Source organism: Dermacentor andersoni, chromosome 5 (genome assembly GCF_023375885.2).
Source record: "Dermacentor andersoni chromosome 5, qqDerAnde1_hic_scaffold, whole genome shotgun sequence".
Taxonomy (NCBI): Eukaryota; Metazoa; Arthropoda; class Arachnida; order Ixodida; family Ixodidae; genus Dermacentor; species Dermacentor andersoni.
In genome coordinates, this window is record NC_092818.1 from 203,367,569 (window position 1) to 203,390,457 (window position 22,889).

General features: G+C 47.6%; 1 protein-coding gene across 2 annotated transcripts in view; it reads left to right on the top strand.

Annotated features, from left to right (window-relative positions):
* The window catches only part of LOC126531848 (uncharacterized), a 724,626-nt gene that overhangs the window by 691,930 nt on the left and 9,807 nt on the right, over positions 1-22,889 (top strand). For both annotated transcript variants that reach the window (XM_050179589.3, XM_055071564.2), the window contains exons 6-7: positions 2,630-2,757; positions 9,580-9,796. In XM_050179589.3, the coding sequence (XP_050035546.1) occupies positions 2,630-2,757; positions 9,580-9,796 (345 nt within the window). The remainder of the gene's footprint in view (positions 1-2,629; positions 2,758-9,579; positions 9,797-22,889) is intronic.

Here is a 22,889-nt window from a genome sequence, read left to right on the forward strand (position 1 = left end):
TGGTCTGCCTGCATGCCTCGTGGTGCACGGGGTGCATGTTTTTAGGCAGGGGGAGAACAGTGATGCAGTTTTGTATGTTCGATGGTAAAGGACATGTCTGATGCGCTTCGGAAGTCGGGATTAGCCCTAGTTTGTCCAGGATGTGCCGACCTGTGGTGGTAGAGGACAGCCTCTCAATTTGGGCTGTGCGATGGGCTTCCGTGAGCTCATCAAATGTGTTATGTACCCCCATGTGAAGGAGGCGCTCGTTTGGCGTGTGCCTGAGAAGGTTAAGTGCTGTCTTATACGCTTGACGTATAGGGGCATCCACTTTTTCCGTTTCCGCCCGGTTGAGATGTAGGTATGGGAGCGAGCATACTACTCTGCTTATGACAAAGGCCTGCACTGTCTTTCTCAAGTCATGCTCTCTCATCCCATTGTGTATATTGGCTATCCGCTTAATCAGGCGCATAGTGTGATGTACTGTGGTGGTGGGTTTGTTCAAGGTCGCCGTATGTCTGCCGCTGTTCTGCATGACCATGCCAAGCACTCGTAGCTGTGTGACCACTGGAATGGAGTACGTCCTCATGTGGATACGGATGCTGGGGGTTGAAGTTGGGTGTGTGCGACTCTTCGGGGGGTGAAGAACAAGAAGTTCCGACTTGGTGGGGGAGCACGCGAGACCTATTGCCATAGCCCGCTCCACCACCACATCGGCCCCTGCTTGTAAGGTTGCCTCCATGTCGCCTATGCTGCCTGTAGCTGACTGAGGCCGAACACTTGGGGGGCTTCAGTGAGGATAACGTGATAAACGTTAAACGAATTAAGAGGAGGAGTGACGGCAAATAAATAAATCCAGACGAAGGACCTGATACTTCCACTCAGGTGTCATGCCCCAGTTCATCGAGGCCGGGGACTTCGAGCTTCGTGTTAAGCCCTACTTGCAAAATCCTCTCGCACACTTTAAGTGCCGGAGCTTGGAACCTCGTTGAGAAGGATGTGGCTGTCCAGCTGGATGAACCAGGTGTCGGGAATGTCGATGTAGAATTTCCTGACACCCTATAACCGCCAGACGTCTGCCGGGCTGCTTGAGACGCACGTCACGCGCCTTGGTAGAGTCGGTGCGCTGACGCTGGCATGGCGGGTCACCAATTTGTAGGTGACTCGCACCATGGCTTGCCGTCCTCAACAGGCCGTGGCAACAGCGGCTACCAGAGCGTGCCGCCTCCCACAAATGTGTGACCCGTACGTGTGGGACGTACGAGACGCGGAAGTATGAGAGCTGAAATGTGCGGGAAAATGAATTCGTACCGATTGCCAACTTTCTGTTCTATAATTATGTTCACAAAAGATAAGGATGTAAATTTTGATGAGAGTGGTCTATCTGACTAGCGTGGTAGCTTACAGCAGCAGTGATTGAATTATCAATCCTTTTTATGTCGGAGCAGTCATCTGTCTTTGCTATGCTTTTTTTTTCATACGCGCTTTAGCTATTACATACTGTCACGGGAAACACGTATGCCCCCCATTTATTCTCGCTGCAACGTACCCAAAAGCAGGTAATCACGTAGTGACTACACACGTCAGACGCATTTGCATTGCTCAGTTCTTACGGCATAATATCGGTTCAGAAAGTACAGAAACATTCATATAATATTTGTACATAAATTTGTGCGCGGAAAGCTCCCGTTTCCGATAATTACTAAAGCCACTTGTCTCACTCGAGTTGAGCCCGATAAGCTTCTAATCACTACTTATTGCCAATACCCAAAACTGAATATGAAAAATCTAGGAAATGTTTCTGCCAGGTTATTTTAGAACTAATTACCATCCCATCTTAAGGTGAAGTCTGACGTTCCGAGATTTAAATCGAACCTTCGAATGGAATTATAAATTCAATATAATCATTCCACTGATTGCCATTTTCAAAAAGGTAAAAAAGTTCTTCTGTGCTAATAACATTCACGTTAGATAGTGAATCCAGAAATATACTGTTTTAGTGGTAATGTTTGCCTGCTGCAAGTCTAGCTTTTGCTGTCTATACTAACCGGAGGTCAATTTTGCAGTCTGTTTCCTCTGGCATTGTGCATATTCCATATTATGTAACGTTTATTACGTGCAATAAACTTACTGAAACTTTCTACCGAAACGGTATTTCGGTTGTATGGCTGGTGCTTCTAGGTTATGTGGAGTGCTGCATTGCACTGGAGCTACTTAGAGCAGTCAGTGACTCGGGGCTGCTGAATCAGCGTATCTTCTACTCTGCCATGGACTCTGATGACAAACCTGTTTTCTTGCCGCAGTGCTTGTGTTCGTCACTTAGTTTTCACTTATATTCGTTTATGTGGAATTTTGAGAGGAATAGTCCAGCTTTAATCATGCCGCAGCCTCGAGGGATTGCTACTTAAGGCAACCGTTCGCTTCACGGGGCCGCAACACTCGGAGACACGTGGCTCCGTGTACATCATGCAACAGCAAGATCCAGTACAAGGCTTGAAATACGTGGCAGTGAAACATAATATGTTTCGCTGTTGGCAACGAAATAATTGGCTGTAGTATATGAGTACATGCCCGCCGCGCATATGTGTCTTTGGGTGTAAGTGCTCTCCGCGAACATTTAATTGTTGGGAATTCTCCCAAAATCATGCAGGGCCTCGCATGCACGGTCCACGGCTGGAAGGCACCAAGAAGCATTACAGCCTGGGCAGTGCGATCGACCTAAGCTGCCTAGCGGATGCACCCTTGCGTGAACTCAAGTGGCTCATCAACGACAGGGAGGTGGGTGCCGCCATTGCGCTCGAAATTTTTACAGAGAAAAACTGTTACACACAGGAGGTCTTTGAAGTCATTTCTACGTTCACAGAATGAGACATACGCGCCCGTTCGTGACTGTTGTCCTCACTAGTGCAAATGGCTGTCATTGATAGGAACATCTTGAGCTGTCTACGTCACGGTTATGGGATCACGTACTCAAAGACAATCGTGTTGTGAACCACTGTAGCGACGTGACGCAAGTGGCACATGGCTGAGAAAACTGAAGGGTGAAACGCCCCGCACCACTACAAGCGCACTAGGTATGCTTAGTGTCCTTGTCGATTATATACAGGTTGTTCCACATAACTTGAGCCAATGTTTTAAAAATAAAAGGCACTCCGGACGCGAGTTGAACCGAATGCATAATGTTGGCACTGGCCTAGAGTTACTCAGACTATTTTTCCCCGCAACTAAAGGAATAGTTATGTTTAATTAACCAACTTTTTCAGTGTTGGCTGCAGACCCCAAGTGTGATACGCAAAGTTGTAGCGCACCTTGAGAAACCTCTCAATAAATTGTTTCCAACACAATATATCTCACGTGGTTCTTTTTTCCGTGTTCTAAAGAAAGCCCGCGAAATATGAAAAAAAATACTACGTGACCTGGCACTTACGCACTGTTATTTTGCCGCTTGCTCTTAAGCGTGCGAGGGATTAACAAGGTCAGCTGCAGCGAGACTGGCCCGCAACAGGGCGTTATGCCTGGTGTAGGTATCTGGGCATGCGGCTCTTATCGCATGACAATACCCTGTCACGGACCAGACTCCCTGCAGCCGACCTTGTCCATCCATCGCACGCTTGAGATCGCACGCATGCGGTAAGTTCTTTCGTTCATGTTTACCGTAATGTGTGCCCCGAATCACTCACATGGAAACCTTCCGAAACATTGCAGACAATCAAGTTTTAATTCTTTTGTTGCAAGCGGCTGTTATGACTGAATGACTGGGTCGCTTTTGCTCGTTACACTTTGGTTTAGGCATGACACGACGTGCCGTAAAAGTAATTATGAAAAGGCCGCCTACTATGATTGTCTATATAATCGGATAGCCCGAACGAACGGACAAGCTATCATGTAAGAGTGTATGTACAAAGCTGTGTGGCGTTGCGACGTCGTTGTTGATATTGGCGGCGTCAATGCCCGGCAAGTTGTTTTTCGCCAACCGCCTTATTCTTGGTGCTTGTTCCATCTTTGAGCGTAAATATCATCTCTATCGTGCGTGCTTAATTTTTCATGTTGATGCTGTTCAGGACCACGAAGACGAAGAATTGTGCACTAATACACCGCTTCTTCTCTGGAACAACGCTCTAAAATTTGGGGACTGTATTTTTTGTGTGTGTGAACAGTAAACGTCGCAGCGCTATTCACGTGAAGGTACTGAAGCGTCTGAGAGATCGTGTGTGCTGGGGGAGACCAAACTTGTCGAAAGAGGGGCACTGGATTCTGTACTACGATAATGGCCCTGTTCATTTTGCACTGATAGTGCACCAGTTTGTGGCACGCCATTTCACCACCGTGCTGGAATGCGCACCCTACTCGTCGGATTTGGCCACGAGTTCCGAGGACAAGAAAAGGAACGTGACATTGTGTGCAGTAGAAGTTGCTCTTGTGCTAGTTGGTAACTTGTCATATTGAAGTAATTAGGAACAATTTAGCCTTCGCCCATTAACGCGCACACACACAGGCATACGCTCAAGAACACACCGCACACACAACGATGTGTGTGTGTGAGCAGGAGGGGAAGGTGTTCTTGGGTGTATGCATGTGTGGGTGTGCGCGTGAGTGTGGAGTGCTAAATTGCGGCTAATTACTTCAATTGTGTTGCTCAAGTAAATAATTTTTCCCTATTCCAGATATTCACATGAAACATCAGTATAGTTGTGCTTGGGAAAGGCATTTTCGAAGCGAAGCTTTCTTTGCCTCTTCGACGTTTGCACTGCTGCTCGTTCCTTGCCCGCCGCATACATGGCGTGGCAGAGAGGAATGTCGACGCGAGAAATCCGTTTCGACCTTTCCATCGCGTGGCGAATGCACAATAGAGAGGTTTAGCTTGTCCGGGCGTTGGGGCGGAGGCGTAAACGTGAGCGGTCTGCATGGTGCAGCCACCTGGTGGCGCAGTGCTCAAACATACAGAAACATCTAATATTGCAGTAACCAAGTGTATTTTACTTTGTTGCGGGTGTAAATTTTTGGCAGCAACACGATTACGCCAGTGCCGAAAATTTACGCCAGTAGCAGAGAAGAATACGCTCGGTTAATGCAATATTAGCTGTTTCTGCAAGTTTGAGCACTGCGCCACCAGGTGGCTGCGCCATGCAGACCGCTCACGTTTACGGCTCCGCCCCAACGGCCCGTCCGCCTGCGTTTTACCGGAATACCGGACAAGCTAAACCTCTCTAATGCCCTCAGCCGCTCCCTTGAATTCGCCACTTTAGCCTCTTGGCAGCTAATATTATCCGTGACCCCTCTCAAAAACATTGCAGAAACTGCAGCGCTTACCTTTCTACTAACGTGCAAGTCCAGAGGGGAAGTAGACAGAATGGAAGAGAAGAGAGGGAGAGGTGGAAGAGAATGGGCAGAACCGGCGCAGTCACGAAACGAGTGAATAACTACCTTGCCACTCTCGCAGTTTTCATACAGGAGGAGAGGACGAGAGAGAAAAAAGGTGACGTGAGAAGGCAAGGAAACAGCGGTTGCTAGCAAACTGAAGGTAGGGCACGGTACGCTGTTGCTATTTCTGAAAAATAAACACTATGCAACTTTGTAAAGCGGACAACTGACGCAGGGCGCGCAGACGCAAATCTGGATTAATACACCGTAGGGTCTAGGCGACACCACGGAAGCGGTCGCACGTCAAATCAACACTTCTGTATTTGCCGAGGTAGGTTGACGGTTATGGCATTGTTAGAGGTCGCAGGTTCAATGCCGAACGTGGCAGCCGCATTTCGACGGGAGCGAAATACAATAACGCTAGTGTACTTACACCAGGGTGTAAAAATTAATCCGGAGTCCGGCATTATGGCGTGCCTCATAAACCCATCGCGGTTTTGGCACGTACAGCCCCATAATTCAATTAAGGTTTCACACTTCTGCCGCGATGCGGTGTGCCATGCGAAGCAATGATAATGCTCAACCCTCTCAGAGATTAGGAACAATGACGCACAACAACGCCTCAAGCAAACACGTCTCCCTGTGTGTTCTGTAAACTACGCATACAAACAGCAGCGGTGCATGCGAGGTAACGTTTAACGTCAACTCACCACTCTCATATTGGACCAAACGCTGGAAAAATTACGCATTCACTGTCAACATCACCGCTAATTTTCGTCAGTTAAAGCAAACAGCATAGAAAGCTTCGCTTATGTCGATTCCCATAGTACGTGGGATCTGCATATATATATATATATATATATATATATATATATATATATATATATATATATATATATATATATATATATATATATATATATATACATATTGTCGTCTGTTTTAAGACAACAGTTTGAACATCTGTATTTGGTTTCTAAAATATAACGTGCAGGGGGAGGCAAGGTATTGTCGTTACAAATTTGCTATAGGCAGTGACTGCTTGTACGAATAATAGTTAACAGTGCCACGAGAGCATAAGTGTTTCGTAGTCCGTGTGAAAAAGATAAAATGGCCTGTTCAATGTAAGCACTATATGCCCTTTGATGGAGGCTGAGAAGACATTGTTTGTGGCACCTCTGGGCTGTGTCGAACAGCGTTCTGTTTGGCTGATGAACGCTCAGTACGGGAAAGGTAAATGCTTCCAATGTGCACTGACAGGTTTGCACGCTACAGGCAACTGGCAATATTGTAATACGTCTGAATGAGGTAGTAAATGAGTTGATGGCTGCTTTAGCCAAGAAAATTTCGCTTCGCGCGCAAGCATCGGCTGATATACGGCCGTTCTAAAAGTCGTTCATCAAGTAGCGCAGTTCATTGTCGCCGGCGCCGTTTCCGCTCTGTTCAACTGTCGAAATTATAGCCGTGGCCATTTTTTGTCACTCAGGCCTTGCAGCTCGCCCCGCGGGTATCGGACGCTGCTGCTGTAGCGACGCGGACACGACGAGTTGCGAGCCGACCGACCGTAGCATCGTTTGTTCTCCGATGTGGAAGGGGGGCCGTTCTGGTCGCTTATCGCCAGCATTCGGTGCTCTGCCGGCACGGAGGAATTGCCGCGCGGCGGTTAGCGGGATTATCGGGATCATTCGCCGGGCCGGCGTCTGTGTCGAGCCACTGTTCTCTGACAACGCTTTTTTCTCGCTTCCCCCGCCGTTGCGTGTGGTCGCTACGTTACTGTTTGCCACCTCTGTGCTCATTGTGTCCACAAAGAGGGTTATGTCTCTTGTCAGGGAGTGACGACGGCGGTCGTTTGCTACCCGTGCGCCCGCGAGCTCCCGGCCCCTGAATGTTTTCTGTTAGCACGACTTGGGTTTTTGCCAGGCTGGCGTCATTCTTCCCCCACGAATAATTTGTTTTGCTCTCTCCCGTCCTTCCTGCTTCCGCGTTGTTTTCAGCTTTCATCTTGCGGCATCGTACGGTGGCGCTGGCTTATCTACGGGAACACGAGATTAGTTTTTCTGGGCCTGCCGCCGGCCTCCCTCCCAGAGCTCGCGTCAGATAGCGTATAATTAGTCATGCTTCTTGACAGCTGATTCCTTTCATTTTTCTTACATCTTATTGTGGAAACTGAGTGTATCTGGCCTGCATATGCGCAGGAAAATGCCGGCTTTCTCCTTTTTTGCATCCGTAAGATGGGGCCACCTGTTGCAAGACAGGCGTAATTGGAGATCGCTGGAGGATGCCTTTTTCCTACATTTGACCTAAATAGGGAGATGATGAGGATAAATACCATACTTCTTGTGGTTTGCCTTCGTGGTCATAGGTGTTCCCCCCTGATGCTTCTCTGGGTACTTTCTCCGCAATGAAGGTGGAAGGAATGTACAGATTGAGAAGAACAAGTTTAGTTTTCCCAAATGCTCTGTCTTAGGCGAATTTGCTGAGTACGATGCGGGTATATAAATCGGAAATAAAGGTTATGAATTCCGGCAGAACCTACCTCACGATGAATGTCGACGTTAACGCTATCAGCATTGAAGCAATGTAGCGACACCGCCGAAATGCATCCAGGCGTGTGTACATATACAGCAGCTGGACTCCTCTGTCGCGTATCCGCCTGGAAACGATGCCCCACCCGGCGGCTCCGCTGCGAAGTCCACAAACACACAGTCTTGTCTGATACCCCACACATGTTCAATTGCGCCCAGTACAGGAGAAGTCTTAAAGGAACTTTTTAGTGATTGAAAGGCCTCGCGCACCCAGTCACCCTAGTTGGCATCAAAGAGGTTCATTGAAAAGCAGCACATACCCAGTGACACCTACCCAGTCGTCCGAGTTAGTCCAACGGTTGCTTTCAAAGGCGGTTCCCTCAACAGAGCAGCACGATGCTCTGTCCACTAGACCATAGTTTACCAGGGACCGTAAGCTGGCCGCAAGACGGTTATACCCGGACACACACACACATAGACACCGGTAACTGCGTGAAGTATGTTAAAAATCCTGATCGTATTAATAATTTCTGAGTAGCAAAATGAATAATGTATAGTGTTCAGGAAGATACAGTGACCGGAAGGCCAACGTGTAGCCTTGCTTAATGTCGCTACTTTTGGACACTGTATACAAAAGGAAAGAGGCACGACGATGCCATAACCGTTGAGTTTCCTACAGACATTGCTGGAGAAAACTGGCGCTGCGAACGTTCGGCGACCATAGGAATGATGGCTAGCACATGAATTTGTCGCGTCTTCGTCCTCGCGACTTCAAAAGTTCTTCTGTTTAGTTATTCACTACGCTGCACTTGCATTATTAGCGCAAATTTCGAAGCAATTCTCTTCTTTCAGTACGCAGCAAGCAGTACGATCCTGTTTACATCCATAATGGCTGTGAATAACGGCATTTATAGCTCACTATTGCGTAGAACATGGTCAGCTTACAAAGTCCCAAAGCCAACTGAAGCCACAGTGACGGAGTTTAGAAAAATTCACGTACTAACCACCATTCCCATGTTGATTGATGCACCCTGCTTGCAACTGCCGTAGACACTAGCGTCAGAGATTCCTTGGCAATTTTCGTAGGGAACTCCATGGATACAACAGCCATGTTGCTGCATACTCGTTACGAAAGAACGATAGACGACACCACTATAAGTTTTGTTCGGAAATGTACTTTTCGCCAGTATGGCATCGGCTGCAGAAGATGCATATTTATTGGTTTTGTACGATGAGAAAGCAAAGCAAATTCTTTGTGACAAAGCATTTTGCCTTAACGAAACCGTTCTTCAAGATGCCACGAAATGTAATTTATGTAGAAAAACTGCGCAATGAACAATCCACCGGTTCTGTCTATGCATTGTTATGGTAGTGTCCATTAGCAAAGCGGCCTCATTATTCATTTCTTCGTATTGTTTGCGCGGAGACATATCCTACAGAACGATTGTGTAGTACTATGTGCGCGCTATTACCAGCATACATTGTCGCAGTTTCCTCAGATTAGAAATAAAGCATTTTCGCTTCTTGCTTTTCATCGCCATTAGCCCGTTTTTATGCTAAATTGGTGCTGCGTTATAACCAGCTTTGTATCTTGATAAACATATACAGTGTACATGTGAAAGAGCTGAATGCGCTGTTGTCTAAGAGATAGTAAGGCACCGGTCAATCTTTGCTTTTAAGTTATGCAATAGTGTGCCTTTCTCGCTCGCTGCAGGCACAAGACTCCTACGTGTCGTCCCCGTCCAACGGCCACGGCGCAGCGGTCATGCTGCGCCTAAACTTCCGCCTGGGCGAGCAGCACTTCAGCAAGGGCGAGCTGCGCCTCAAGTGCGTCTCGCGGCAGCTGCGCGAGTTCACGGCTGCCAGCGAGCTGCGTGTGCCCATCAGCGACAAGCGCCACAGCTCGGGCCTGCAGGTGTACTTCGCCAGGGGTGAGGGATGGCTGCCTGCACAGCAGCAGCGCTTACGGAGCATTCTCACTGGTCACCGCATTGTATCCGTATGGTGGCAAGTCTTACCTAGCCGCAGAAGGAAATGCTTTCGACATACCTTTTCTTATGACCCGAGAACGCCTATTTTTTCATCCTCTTCCGCCAATTCTACACAGTAGTCTTACTTATTTCCCAGTGATATTGCGAAGCGTTATGTGCCTCCTGCCAGGCATTGTGCAGTAGGAAGTTCCTGTCCCGCCTCTTTTAGGGCCTCCTCAACAAAAAATGCGACACCGAAAGTGGGATCCAACCTATGTCTTTCAACACACCAGACCGATGCCCTTACCGTTAAGCTATCGGTACCTTTTTTTAAATTCTATTATGACCATTAGGCCACAATTGCATGCACTTTTCTCTCGTGCCAAAGCCAACTGGCTCTTTGAAGCGTTTGGCGCGTGCATGATTTGCCATTTTCTCGCATCGTTCTCTCGTCACAGCTAGCGCTTTGACACGCTCTGTTAGGCTGCACCGCTTTCGTGATGGGCCCACATTCCCCAGTTATTTCGTCGAGAAGCTGTGCGACGTAGTATTATATTTAGGATCGGCCTACATCAAACAGGTTTTAACGTTTCTTCGCCAGACTGCAAATTCCATCGTCAAATAAACATTGACACAGATGCACGTACGGTTGCATAACACTTTGTAGCAGGTGACGTCCTATGTAGAACCCAACAATCGGCATGTCGTAAACTCGCGTCGAACGGTTGGAGTGGAAATTCCATCGACGTCATGTGATTGTCATCGCTGTCCTCATCCGTCAGCTTTCGGCACGCATGCTCGATCAAAATTCCTGGGCTAACACGAACAGGTTTCGCCGTCTGCTGATGATTTAGAGAACCAGAAACGATGCCAGGTAGCCAGCCACTTGAAAAATGTTTTGCATAACATCGATTCCCGCAGTGCATGGGTTCCACATAATATTTGTACATTATTCTTGCTTTTGCTGTTAATGCTTCCTTGATCTCTGTGCTTGCACCACCTATTCGGTGACAAAAGCATCGCGCATATAAAATTAGACGCTTGCACCACAGAAGCAAGAAATATCGCCTCCCATAAAAAGTAAAGCGTTACCATTCACATCATTGAAGCTGGTTTCTTTTTGAGCGTGTTCGTTAGCTGTCTTAACAAGGTTAAATGACTTAACAAGGTTGACATATAGGCGTGCTGGTACGAATTCATGGTGAAATGAGGGTAGCAGGGCAAACAAGAACTAAGAAAGACAAGTGTTTAATGTGTTCATTCTTCATCGCCCTTGTTTGTTTCGCTACCTTCATTTCATAGAAGCGCTTTAACATCGGCTTTGTTTCCATCCATTGGGAAACTATAGTTCTTCACTAAGTCGTTTTGGAATATTTTACGGTAGGTATAAATGTTTTCTAAAGAATCCAAATGTTTTCTAAAGAGGTATGCCACTGCAACCAGCGTTTGGATATGGAGAAATATTTTCGTTAGCCCATAATACGGGGATGCGTAAAGCAAGCTGAGGGTAGTGGAAGTACTGAAAAGAGTGGGAGGGGCTGGTTGAGCTGTGATAGCGATGGAATGAGGAAGGGTATTGCTGGCGGCTGCAGGAAGAAGTAGGAGTGACAAGAGCGGAAAAGCGGGGTATCGGCTCTTGTAAGCCCGAGTTGCTAATCTAGTGGGCCTAGTTTTCCCTCGACAAAGGAAGTAGGAGGAGATGCTGTTTGGGTATTTAAAAAACGAGCACTCGAAAGTTAGAAAAAAAGGCCTAAATGAAATGGTTGCACGAAGACGTTGTCGGGTGAAAGTAGAGTTAATCGGGCGTGAAAGTAATAAGTACGAATACACGTCTTATCGAAAGCTGAGGGAGAGAACAAAATTGACCAATTAGCATACATAAATAACAACAACACCGTCATTTTCAATGAGCATGGTAATAAATCAATAAGACAATAAATTAGCAATAATTGGCCTGCGTGGAAGCAAAGTCGCCGTTTCGTCCGAAAGGCGAAGCATTGATAACAGAAGCAAAGTCAATAACAACTCCACCAAGTTTTGTTAACCAAGCGCGGTGTGACGCACGCACAGGCAAACATAAACCTATCTTACTCGATGGTCAGGAACAGACGTTCACTGTCACCAACCTGGCTTGACAAGGAGCGCCGGCCGCGGGAAGCAAATGCTTCGTGCTGCCTCTCGCTTCACCGCCTGTCGGAAAGTTCCGATTACGCGAGCTCCAGTATTAGAGGCGCGCGGAAACACAGCACCCACAAAGGCATCAGCCATCTCAGCTATCCTTTTGCCTTGTACCTACAGCAGCGTAGGCGCTAAAACGCGCGTCCTAAAGGACTGCAGAAAGTAGCGCATTTGTGTCTGCAATCACGCACTCTCCAAGATACTGCGCGCGGGCCGCGTATGCGCTCAGCGGCGCGGACAGCCATGCACCGTCACCACCGTGTGGGAAGAGGAGCTGCGGGCTCACGTGACTCCTCTAGCGCGCGCTTCGTTGCGTGACCGTCCGCATTGGGCGCGCGGGAAGGCAGCGCGTATCAAGCCGCCATCCCCCTGGGGTCACCCTCGTCCGCTTTTCCTCACACCCGCAGCGTATAGCGCCCAGGAAGAGACTTAACAATTACTAGCAACTACAGCGGGGCGTTGCATTTCCGGAAGCGGCGGACGTTTGTGTGAAAGTACAAGTAAGAGCGGGTGCGCGATAGCATTTGGCGGGGCTTTTGCTCCTTGAACATTTGACTCTGCCGAGGCACTACGGAGAAGTTTCTTTGCGTGTGTTGCATGCTTTTGTCCATCGGCGTTCCGGCATTGCGAAGTGGGGTCGAGTTTACGCTCGGACGCTGGCTGCCGGCGCGGTGAAACAGGTGAAGCAGCGAGCACTGACGCCCCATTTAGCGATCGCTGTGGCAGACACTGTCTCGAACCTGCGGCGCTCAGTGAGTCAGTCGTGCCGGATGATAGCTTTCTCGCGCCTTGCAGCGATTCACCTTCCGAATAATATCAAAGATATTTCCGTGGGAGCACTAGGGACCGTAGTAGAGGCCCGGCCGCATATATTGAATACATAGAAGGCTGAGCACGTTAGCAACCGTTGTTGAACACGAGTGGCTGAAAGGGGGCCAGTGAATCTCGACGCCCCTGCAACCGCTATGAGAACACGTCGCGCCACCCTACCGCATTTTACACTAACCTAACATAAAGATAACCTAGCCTAATCTAACGTTAACGAAAGCAAACGTGCCCGAGACGCAAAGACAATAATCCTCACGGCGTAACCGCTGTGAGGATACGCCGCGCCATCCCAACGCCTTTTACGCTAACGTAACCTAAAGGTAAAGCCTAACCTAACGCTAACCTAACGCTAAAGTAAACCTAACCATAACGTGGCGGAGACGAAAAGATAATAATCCGCTGTGGGAATACGCCGCGCCACCCTAACGCCTTTTACATTAGCCTAACCTAAGATTCCTTATGTCAGCAATCTTACGCTTTTTGATTAACTTGGAAAGTTCTGCCAGTTATATTCTAGTTGAAGGGTTAGAGGCTTTCATACATTGGCGTTTTTCCTAATGAGATCTTTCGTCTCCTGCGATCGCTTACCGGTATCCTGTTTAACAAAGTTACCACTGACTTCTATTGTACACTCCTTAATGATGCCCATAAGATTGTTGTTCATTGCTTCAACACTAAGGCCCTCTTCCTGAGTTAAAGCCGAATACCTGTTCTGTAGCTTCATCTGGAATTCCCCTGTTTTGCCTATTGCCGCCAACTCATTCATCGGCTGCTTATGTACCAGTTTCTTCCGTTCCCTCCTCAAGCCTAGGCTAATTCGAGATCTTGCCATCCTATGGTCACTGCAGCGCACCTTGCTGAGCACGTCCACATCTTGTATGATGCCAGGCAGGCACGTACCCAGGATTTTTTTTCGGGGGGGGCCCACCACCTCCATCATCATCATCATCATCATCATCATCAGCCTGTTTTATGTGCACTGCAGGACGATTCTTCTGTGAATTTCCTTCTCATGATCAGGGTTCCCTGTGATTGATTGACCTAGGTAAACGTACTCCTTCACAGTCTCTAGTGGCCGACTGGCGATCCTGATCTCTTGTTCTTTTGCCCGGCTATTTATCATTATCTTCATCTTCTGCATATTAATATTCAACCCCACTCTTACACTCTCTCTGTTAAGGTCTCCAATCATTTGTTGTAACTCGTCTGCATTGTTGTTGAATAGAACAATGTCATCGGCAAACCGAAGGTTGCTGAGATATTTGCCGTCGATCTTTATTCCTAAGCCTTCCCAGTTTAATAGCTTGAATTCTTCTAAGCACGCAGTGAATAGCTTTGGAGAAATTGTGTCTCGCTGTCTGACCCCTTTCTCTATAGGTATCTCCCCTGCTTTTGTTGTATAGAATTAAGGTAGCTGTAGAACCTCTGTAGATATTCTTCCGCGAAGGACGAGTGAGTAAGACGAGAAACTATTTACAGATTATATTTACAACAACGGTTGCAGCGCTGACCGGTTAGATTCACAGCGCGAGCCCAGTTCGTTCTTCCTCCTCTTTTCTGGAGTGGTGGCGCCCACGCGCATCGTTCCAACAAACAAATACCTCACGCATGTAGCAATACTTTCCAAGTTTTTTACGTAAGCGTTCTGTACTCCTTGATTACGTAGTGCCTCTATCACTGCTGGTATCTCTACTAAATCAAATGCATTTTCGTAATCTATATAAGCCACATAGAGAGGCATATTGTACTCTGCGGATTTCGCGATAACCTGATTGATGACATGGATGTGATCCATTGTAAAGTATCTCTTCCTGAAGCCACCCTGTTCCCTTGGTTGATAAAATCTAGTGTTGCCCTTATTTTATTGGATATTATTTTGGTAAATATTTTATATAATACTGGGAGCAAGCTAATGGTCCTATAAATTTTCAATTCTTTAACGTCTCCTTTTTGTGGATTAGTATGTCTGCATTCTTCCACTTTTCTTGGACCCTTGCAGTCGATAGACACTTCGTATAAAGAGCCGCTAGTTCTCAAAGCATTATGTCTCCCCCATCTTTGATTAAATCGACTTTTATTCCACCTTTTCCTCCTGCTCTTCATCGTTTCATGTCTTGCAGGGCCCTTCTGACCTCATGGCTAGTTATAGGAGAGTTTCTCTATCCTGGTCATTACTGTTTCTAAGTGAGGTATCGTGACTCCTCTGGGTACTGTATACAGGTCAGCTTAGAATATTTCCGCTGCTTTTACTATATCTTCGAGATTGCTGATGATATTATCCTTCTTATCTTTTAGTGCATACATCATGGTTTGTCCTATGCCAGGTTTCTTTTTTACTGATTTCAGGCTGCGTTCATTTTTTACGGCTTCTTCAGTCTTCCTCATGTTATAGTTTCGAATATCAGTTATTTTCGCCTTGTTGATCAGTTTTGACAGTTCCGCGAATTGCGTAACGCTGTGCGGCCACCAGTCCCATACAACCGCGTAGAGCGCAGGACTCTGCGATTCTAGACGTACTGCGCTCACCGCGATAGGTTAGAAAAACACCCACATAAGCACAGCAGAGAAGTGCCTACGTGAGGCGGTTCGACCAATAACTGTGGAAGCGTCATTCAAAACAAGTAATTGTTTTCCACTTATGGCGGCCTTTTCTCTACTTCCTTTTTAAATAAAAAGATGTTGATGCATAAATATTCTCATAAACAACGGTGAACTTTTTTTATTATTCGCTTTTGCTTGCAGTTTGGTTGTTGCCTTGGCTCTCTCCCTTAGTAGATCGCTTAATTTCTCAACTCCTTGCGATTTTTTGTTTACAGTTGCCAATTTTGCACGAAAAGTGCTATACAATTAGGGAAAAAGAGACGAGGCAACGGGCGACAGTCATCTTGCTTATGGGTTTAAGGGTTATTGCAGGGTCTCATGATGGACGCTCTTGCACATTATTTTATTTCCCACCTTATCTAACCCATATCACGTGTATATGGTTCCGGGCATCTGCCAGCGTCGCGGCGAGCCGTAACTCGAGGAAATAATGAAGCAAATGGAAAAGTTAAACGCAATTGGCATTTTCTCCGGCCGCAACTCGTTCCATGAGAGTACAGACCAGCTGAGTAACAGCCGTATCCCTCTCCTGGTCCCAGGATCTGCCTAAACAGAGAAGTTTGAACTAACAAAAGCAACAGCTATGCGCGTGACGGTTGAATAGATGGTGACAACTGAACGCATCTCGAGTTAATCGCACGGGTGCGGAATCTATGAGAAAACTGTCCTTCACATTACAAGAGATGCCGATAACTACCGCCATCTAAAAGGAGTGAAAAAGGCAGCATAATGCTGACCGATGAACAGCTGCCAAGTATCAACATTGATCTGGCGGCACTTTAGGAATGTGTGAGGAGTGGTGGCATGGGTGGGGAGGGGGGGGGGGGGGTATGCCACTTGATTTCGGGGGGGGGGCCCGGGCCCCCCCGGGCCCCCCCCTGGGTACGTGCCTGATGCCAGGGTTAGGGTAGAATATAAAGTCTATTTCATTTCTAGTCTCGCCATTCTGGCTCCTCCACGGCCACTTTCGGTTATCCCGCTTGCGGAAGAAGGTGTTGATTATCCCAAAATTATTCCCTTCTGCAAACTCTACTAATAACTCTCCCCTACTATTGCTATATACTATGCCTTATTCCCCAACTGACTTGTTTCCAGCCTGCTTCTTGCCTACTCTGGCATTGAATTCGCCCATCAGTATGGTGTATTTCGTTTTGACTTTACCCATCGCCGATTCCACGTCTTCATAGAAGCTAATATAAATGTAGGTGTAAGTATAATATAAATAGAATTGAGCATGCCCTCAAGAACGGAGGAAACCTAAAAGCAGTGAAGAAGAAACTAGGAATAGACAAGAATCAGATGCATGCGTTAAGAGACAAAGCCGAAAATATCATTGCTGATATGGATAACATAGTTCAAGTGGCTTAGGAATTCTATAGAGATTTATACAGTACCAGTGGCACCCACGACGATAATGGAAGAGGGAATAGTCTTGAGGAACTTGACATCCCCCAAGTAACACCGGAGGAAGTAAAGAAAGCCTTGGGAGCTATGCAAAAGGGGAAGGCGGTAGGGGAGGATCAGGTAACAGCAGATTTGTTGAAGGATGGTGGGCAGATTGTTCTAGAAAAACTGGCCACCCTGTATACGCAATGCCTCATGACCTGGAGCGTACCGAAATCTTGGAAGAACGCCAAAATAATCTTAATCCATAAGAAAGGGGAAGCCAAAGACTTGAAAAATTATAGACCGATAAGCTTACTGTCCGTTGCCTACAAAGTATTTACTAAGGTAATCGCAAATAGAATCAGGAACACCTTAGACATCTCTCAACCAAAGGACCAGGCAGGATTTCGTAAAGGCTACTCAACAATACACCATATTCACACAATCAATGAGGTGATAGAAAAATGTGCGGAATATAACTGTTGTATATGTGGTTTCGGTTCCGGTTTGGGGATCACCTGCCGCCAGAGGCACCAGTGTCGCTATGTGTATATATATGACTGTATGTGGCAATAAACGGCAGATTGTTTGGTTGCTAGCAGTTCGTGTACTTGAGCGGCATCCGCCGCTACAACATTGACGACGAGGATGGGATCATTTCGGGGGGCGTGACTTTCGCCGCTTGCTTTCCGGCGCCATGAGCATTTCTGGACTCGCGCCGCCGCCCCCGTTCCTGCCTGTGCCTGGTCGACCTGCTGTTGCGTGGCCGCAATGGTTCCGCATCTTCGAGAACTACCTGCTTGCTTCGGGGGCCTCTGACTGCACGCCGGATAGTCGCAAAGCACTACTTCTTCACAGCCTCGGCGTAGAAGGTCAGCGCATATTTTATACATTACCACTTCCATCGTTGGACAACGTCAAGCTCGTTGAGCAAACTGCTACTGAGAAAGCGTCTGAAGATAGCAAGGGCACAGGCGACACAAGGCCTGAAGTATCGTCGTACGATATCGCAGTCGCCGCTCTGCACGCTCATTTTTGGGCAACAAGCAATGTTGTTGCCGAACGGCATCGTTTCAGTAGGCGAGTTCAGCAAGCTGGTGAATCAGTGAATGAGTACATCACTGCATTGCGGGAGCTTTCTGCTACATGCTCTTTTCCTGTCGAAGAAGATTCGCTGCGTGACCAGTTCGTTGCTGGTATTTCGTCTAGGAGCTTGGGCGAGCGTCTTCTGCTTGAAGGATCGTCTCTCTCGTTCGCTAGAGCAGTACTACTGGCAAGGCAGTTTGAGCAGGCGTACAATGATCTGCAAGAATTTCCTTCTGTAGATGTTGGACGCATAAATACTCGTGAAAATACGCCTACGCGTACATCAGAATCCGACGAGAGCTCGAAGCGGTCGCACAACCGCCAGTCTCATTGTTACCGCTGCGGTTCATCCCAGCAGAATGCAGCATCAGTTCGCTGTCCAGCCAAAAGCAAGCGTTGTCACCATTGCGGTGTCATGGGTCACTTCCGCTCTGTTTGCCAGAAACGAGGCTCCGCTCCGGTGCGTGAGGTAGACAGCCAAGACTCTCCGAGCGAGGAAGTTTTGAGCATTCTGCCTGTGACGACGGCCGCTCGCTCCGCTGTTCACGTCACAGTTTCGATTGGCCGTGCGGACATAACTTTCCTTGTAGATTCTGGGTCGTCAGTTTCCATTGTTGCACACGATCTTTTTAAGCATTATTTGGAAGGCCAAGTACTTTTGGCCCCGACTGTTCGGTTACTGGACTATTCAAAACAGCCAATTCCGGTTCATGGCTGTTTCTTCGCTGACGTTACGTACATAGCTAGCACAACAAGCCTTCTTTTCTACGTCGTAGAACAAGGCACCTCACTCTTGGGTATCGATGCCATCAAGGCCCTCGGTCTACAGATTGCTGGGTCATCTCTGCAATGCCTTGAAACGACGCTAACTTCTAATTCTCGAAGGGAACAGCGCCCTGACCCGATGAAAGCCGTGCAGGATATTAACCTCCCAAAGGAATTAGTTGGCGAGTTTGGATCTCTCTTCGATCTAGGCCTTGGCCTCGCGAAAGGTTTTGTGCATCACGTCAGAACGCGATCCACGGTGCAGCCAGTGCAATCCAAACTTCGGCGCCTTCCGCTCTCGCTACGACCATTGGTCTCGGAAGAGCTCCATCGGTTGGAAAATCTGGACGTGATAGAGAGGGTAGAGGCATCTGAATGGGTGTCACCCATTGTGGTCGTTAAGAAGAAAGAGGGAGGTATTCGCCTCTGTGTAGACCTTCGACAAGCAAACAAAGCTGTCGTAATAGACAGCTTTCCCCTTCCTCATACAGAAGAGCTATTGCATAGTTTAGTGGGGGCTACAAATTTTTCTAAGCTAGACCTCGCATCAGCTTACCACCAGGTCATGCCTCACCCTGCGAGTCGCGATTTCACCGCATTTATAACTCACGAAGGCCTCTTTCGTTTTAAACGAGTGTGCTTCGGACTGGCTTCCGCGCCTTCTCCATTTCAGAGTATGATGTCCAAAGTCCTGCAAGGATGTAAGGGCGTGCTCTTCTATATAGATGACATTATAGTCTTCGGGCGGGGCCGGCAGGAGCACATAGATAACCTTGCAGCAGTACTTCAACGCATTAAAGAGGCAGGACTCAAACTAACAGCAAATGTATCTTCGATACGCAGGAACTTTCATTTTTGGGTCACAGGATCACAGCAAGTGGTATTGTTCCGCTGGAGGAAAAGGTTGCTTCCATCAAGGATACACCGGCACCCACCAATACAGCCAGCCTTCGATCGTTCCTGGGACTGGTCGAATACTACTCTAGGTTCGTTGCCAACTTTGCCGATATGGTTGAACCGATGCGCGTTCTGCTTCGAAAGGGGCAACCATTTGTTTGGTCTGGCGAGGTAGACTCCAGTTTTCGAAAGATCAAAGAGGCACTTGCGTCCAACATAGTTCTGCGGATGTTCGATGCATCCCTTCCAGTTGTTGTTTCCACTGACGCTTCAGACTGTGGGCTTGGAGCGGTTCTCCAACAGGTGGAGGGAGAGAAACTACACACTGTCGCCTTTGCTTCTCGAGTGCTTTCATCTGCAGAGAGGAGACATTCAGTAGGAGAACGCGAAGCGCTTGCGTGTGTTTGGGTGTGCGAAAAGTGGCATGTTTACTTGTGGGGATGCCATTTCACGTTGCTTACTGACCATCAAGCCTTGGTCGCATTGCTGTCTACTCAAGGGCCAGGAAGGCGTCCTTTGCGGATAGCACGGTGGGCGGAGCGCCTACTGCAGTACAACTATACAGTAAAGTACCGGAAGGGTTCGCAATATCGAGTAGCAGATGCGCTCTCTCGTCTCCCTGCGTCACCTTGTGTCCTTATTTATAGCTTTATTTATAGCTCCTTATTATAGCTTTCATTCATTACGAGAAAGCGTTTGATTCAGTTGAAACCACATCAGTCATGCAGGCATAACGGAATCAGGGTGTTGAGGAGCCGTATGTAAAAATTACGGAAGATATCTATAGCGGCTCCACAGCCACCGTAGCCCTCCATAAAGAAAGCAACAAATTCCCAATAAAGAAGGGCGTCAGGCAGGGAGATACGATCTCTCCAATGCTATTTACAGCGTGTTTACAGGAGGTATTCAGAGACCTTGATTGGAAAGAAGTGGGGATAGAGTTAATGAAGAATACCTTAGTAACTTGCGATTCACTGATGATATTGCCTTGCTTAGTAACTCAGGGGACCAATTGCAATGCATGCTCACTGACCCAGAGAGGCAAAGCAGAAGGGTGAGTCTAAAAAATTAATCTGAAGAAAAACGAAAGTAATGTTTAACAGTCTCGGAAGAGAACAGCAGTTTACGATAAGTTGCGAGGCACGGGAAGTGGTAAGGGAATACATCTACTTAGGGAAGGTAGTGACCACGGATCCGGATCATGAGACTGAAATAATCAGAAAAATAAGAATGGGCTGGGGTGCGTTTGGCAGGCATTCTCAGATCATGAACAGCAGGTTGCCATTATCCCTCAATAGAAAAGTGTATAGCAGCTGTGCCTTACCAGTACTCACCTACCGGGCAGAAACCTGGAGACTTACGAAAAGGGTTCTACTGAAATTAAGGACGACGCAACGGGCTATGGAAAGAATGATAGGTGTAACGTTAAGGAGGGGATAAGAAGAGAGCAGATTGAGTGAGGGAACCAACGCGTGTTTATAACATCTGAGTTGGAATCAAGAAAAAGAAATGGGCTTGGGCAGGGCATGTAATGAGGAGGAAGGATAACCGATGGTCATTAAAGGTTACGGACTGGATTCCAAGTGAAGGAATGCGCAGCAGGGGGCGGCAGGAAGGTAGGGGGACGGATGAGATTAAGAAGTTTTCAGGGACAACATGGGTACAATTAGCACATGACCGAGGTAGTTGGAGAAGTATGGCGGAGGCCTTTGCCCTGCAGTTGTTAACCGCGGAGGCGAAAATTCACTTGGAGTTCCCTATAATTCACATTGCCATAAAAATAATTTATGGACGCGGGGAATACGCGCCGCTCTGGTCCAGCCAGTTGTGGGACCTCAATATGTCAAGTGCTGTTGCTATATTCTTGTTGTCATTTTTGACCGTATATAAAGTTTTTCAAACAGAGCGTTATTAGCTGACTTCCTCGTTTCTCAATGTCCAAACCATGTTTCTCGGTGTTTTCTGGTTGAAGAACGACCACTGGATGAACAAGTGCCGATTACAGGTATAGATTCATTTCTGTTTTATTGTGATAGCAGTTATATAGACACTCCAGGCGCATTTGTGCCGTGGCCATCGCCGTCGTCGTGATGTTCTGTGTAAAGTCCAAGGGCGATAACATCGTCGCCAATCGCCGTATGCTGTATGTGCGTGGGAAAGCATGCGAAGGGAGCCGACGATCGCGGCTCAATATGGCACGAGTGAGGGAGGAAAGCGGAGAGCAAGGGCGCCGTCTTCCGCCGCGTGGAAGGCCGTGGTGGCGATGGAAGGGGGAGAGAGGGCGGCGTTGTGCTCCGCGAGCAACCGCGTATTTCGCGCCCCGGCTCAAGGGGAACTTAGGATTGCGGCTAAATCTCGCACGCGAAATGGAGGAAAGCGCGGGGAAGTGCGGAAAAGAGGCAGGGAGGGGGGGGGGGGGGTGCTTGTTTTTTGCCAGCAACTGCGTACTTAGCACGCCGTTCCTTGAAATCGATCTTCAGACGGCTCATACTTTTGTGCTTGTTGTGTTCTCCCAGCTGAGTTTGCGTTGAAACGATAGACAGCAACACGGTCACTTCACTCGCAGGTGCTGCTGCGCTTGCTTACGCCAGTGTTTTGACAGCGAGTGTCCGCGGTCATCGAGCGTGATTTGTTCATGTTTGCTTGTGCGCGCTGACACCATGTTTGTTAGTTCAGTTAGTAAGCCAATGTTTCCAAGTTTATACGGCCGATAAAACTACTATCCTTACTTCGTACGGCTGTCTACTACTTTGCTATCACAATCGATGCTTTGTCTTTCTGGCGAGTGGTTATTTTGTCACCCCTACTTCTTCGAACAACCGGCAGGAACCTCCCCGACTTCCCTCACCGTTCATTACGCGCCCGCTTTTTTCTCTACCCAGCTGGCGTTGGCGAATAATGAACTATATGAATGCTTCCAAGGAAAGCAGTTGTTGTCTGGACGAAGACAAGTCTCCTAGTCAAAAAAATTGGCTGCAGTAAGATTCCATGTTCAAGTTCCGTCGATCACTTGTAATTTCCGCCTCCCTCTGAGCCTCTGGCCTTTGTGGATTTCAATATTTCTTGGTATCTTGAGCTAAACCTAGGCATCCGAATTTCCTTGCACTATACGTTGTTCTTCTAGACCAAGTAACACATTGCAGCGATAGTGTTACCAATAATACCATCATTTGTTTTCTCCCTTATCACTATAATGGCCCTTCTTTCTAGGCTGTGGACAAGCTGACATACATTTACTATTGATGCTAATCAATGGCACAGCTTAAGTGTGTTGACTACTTAAACAATTAGAATTCCTCTTTTGAGGTATACG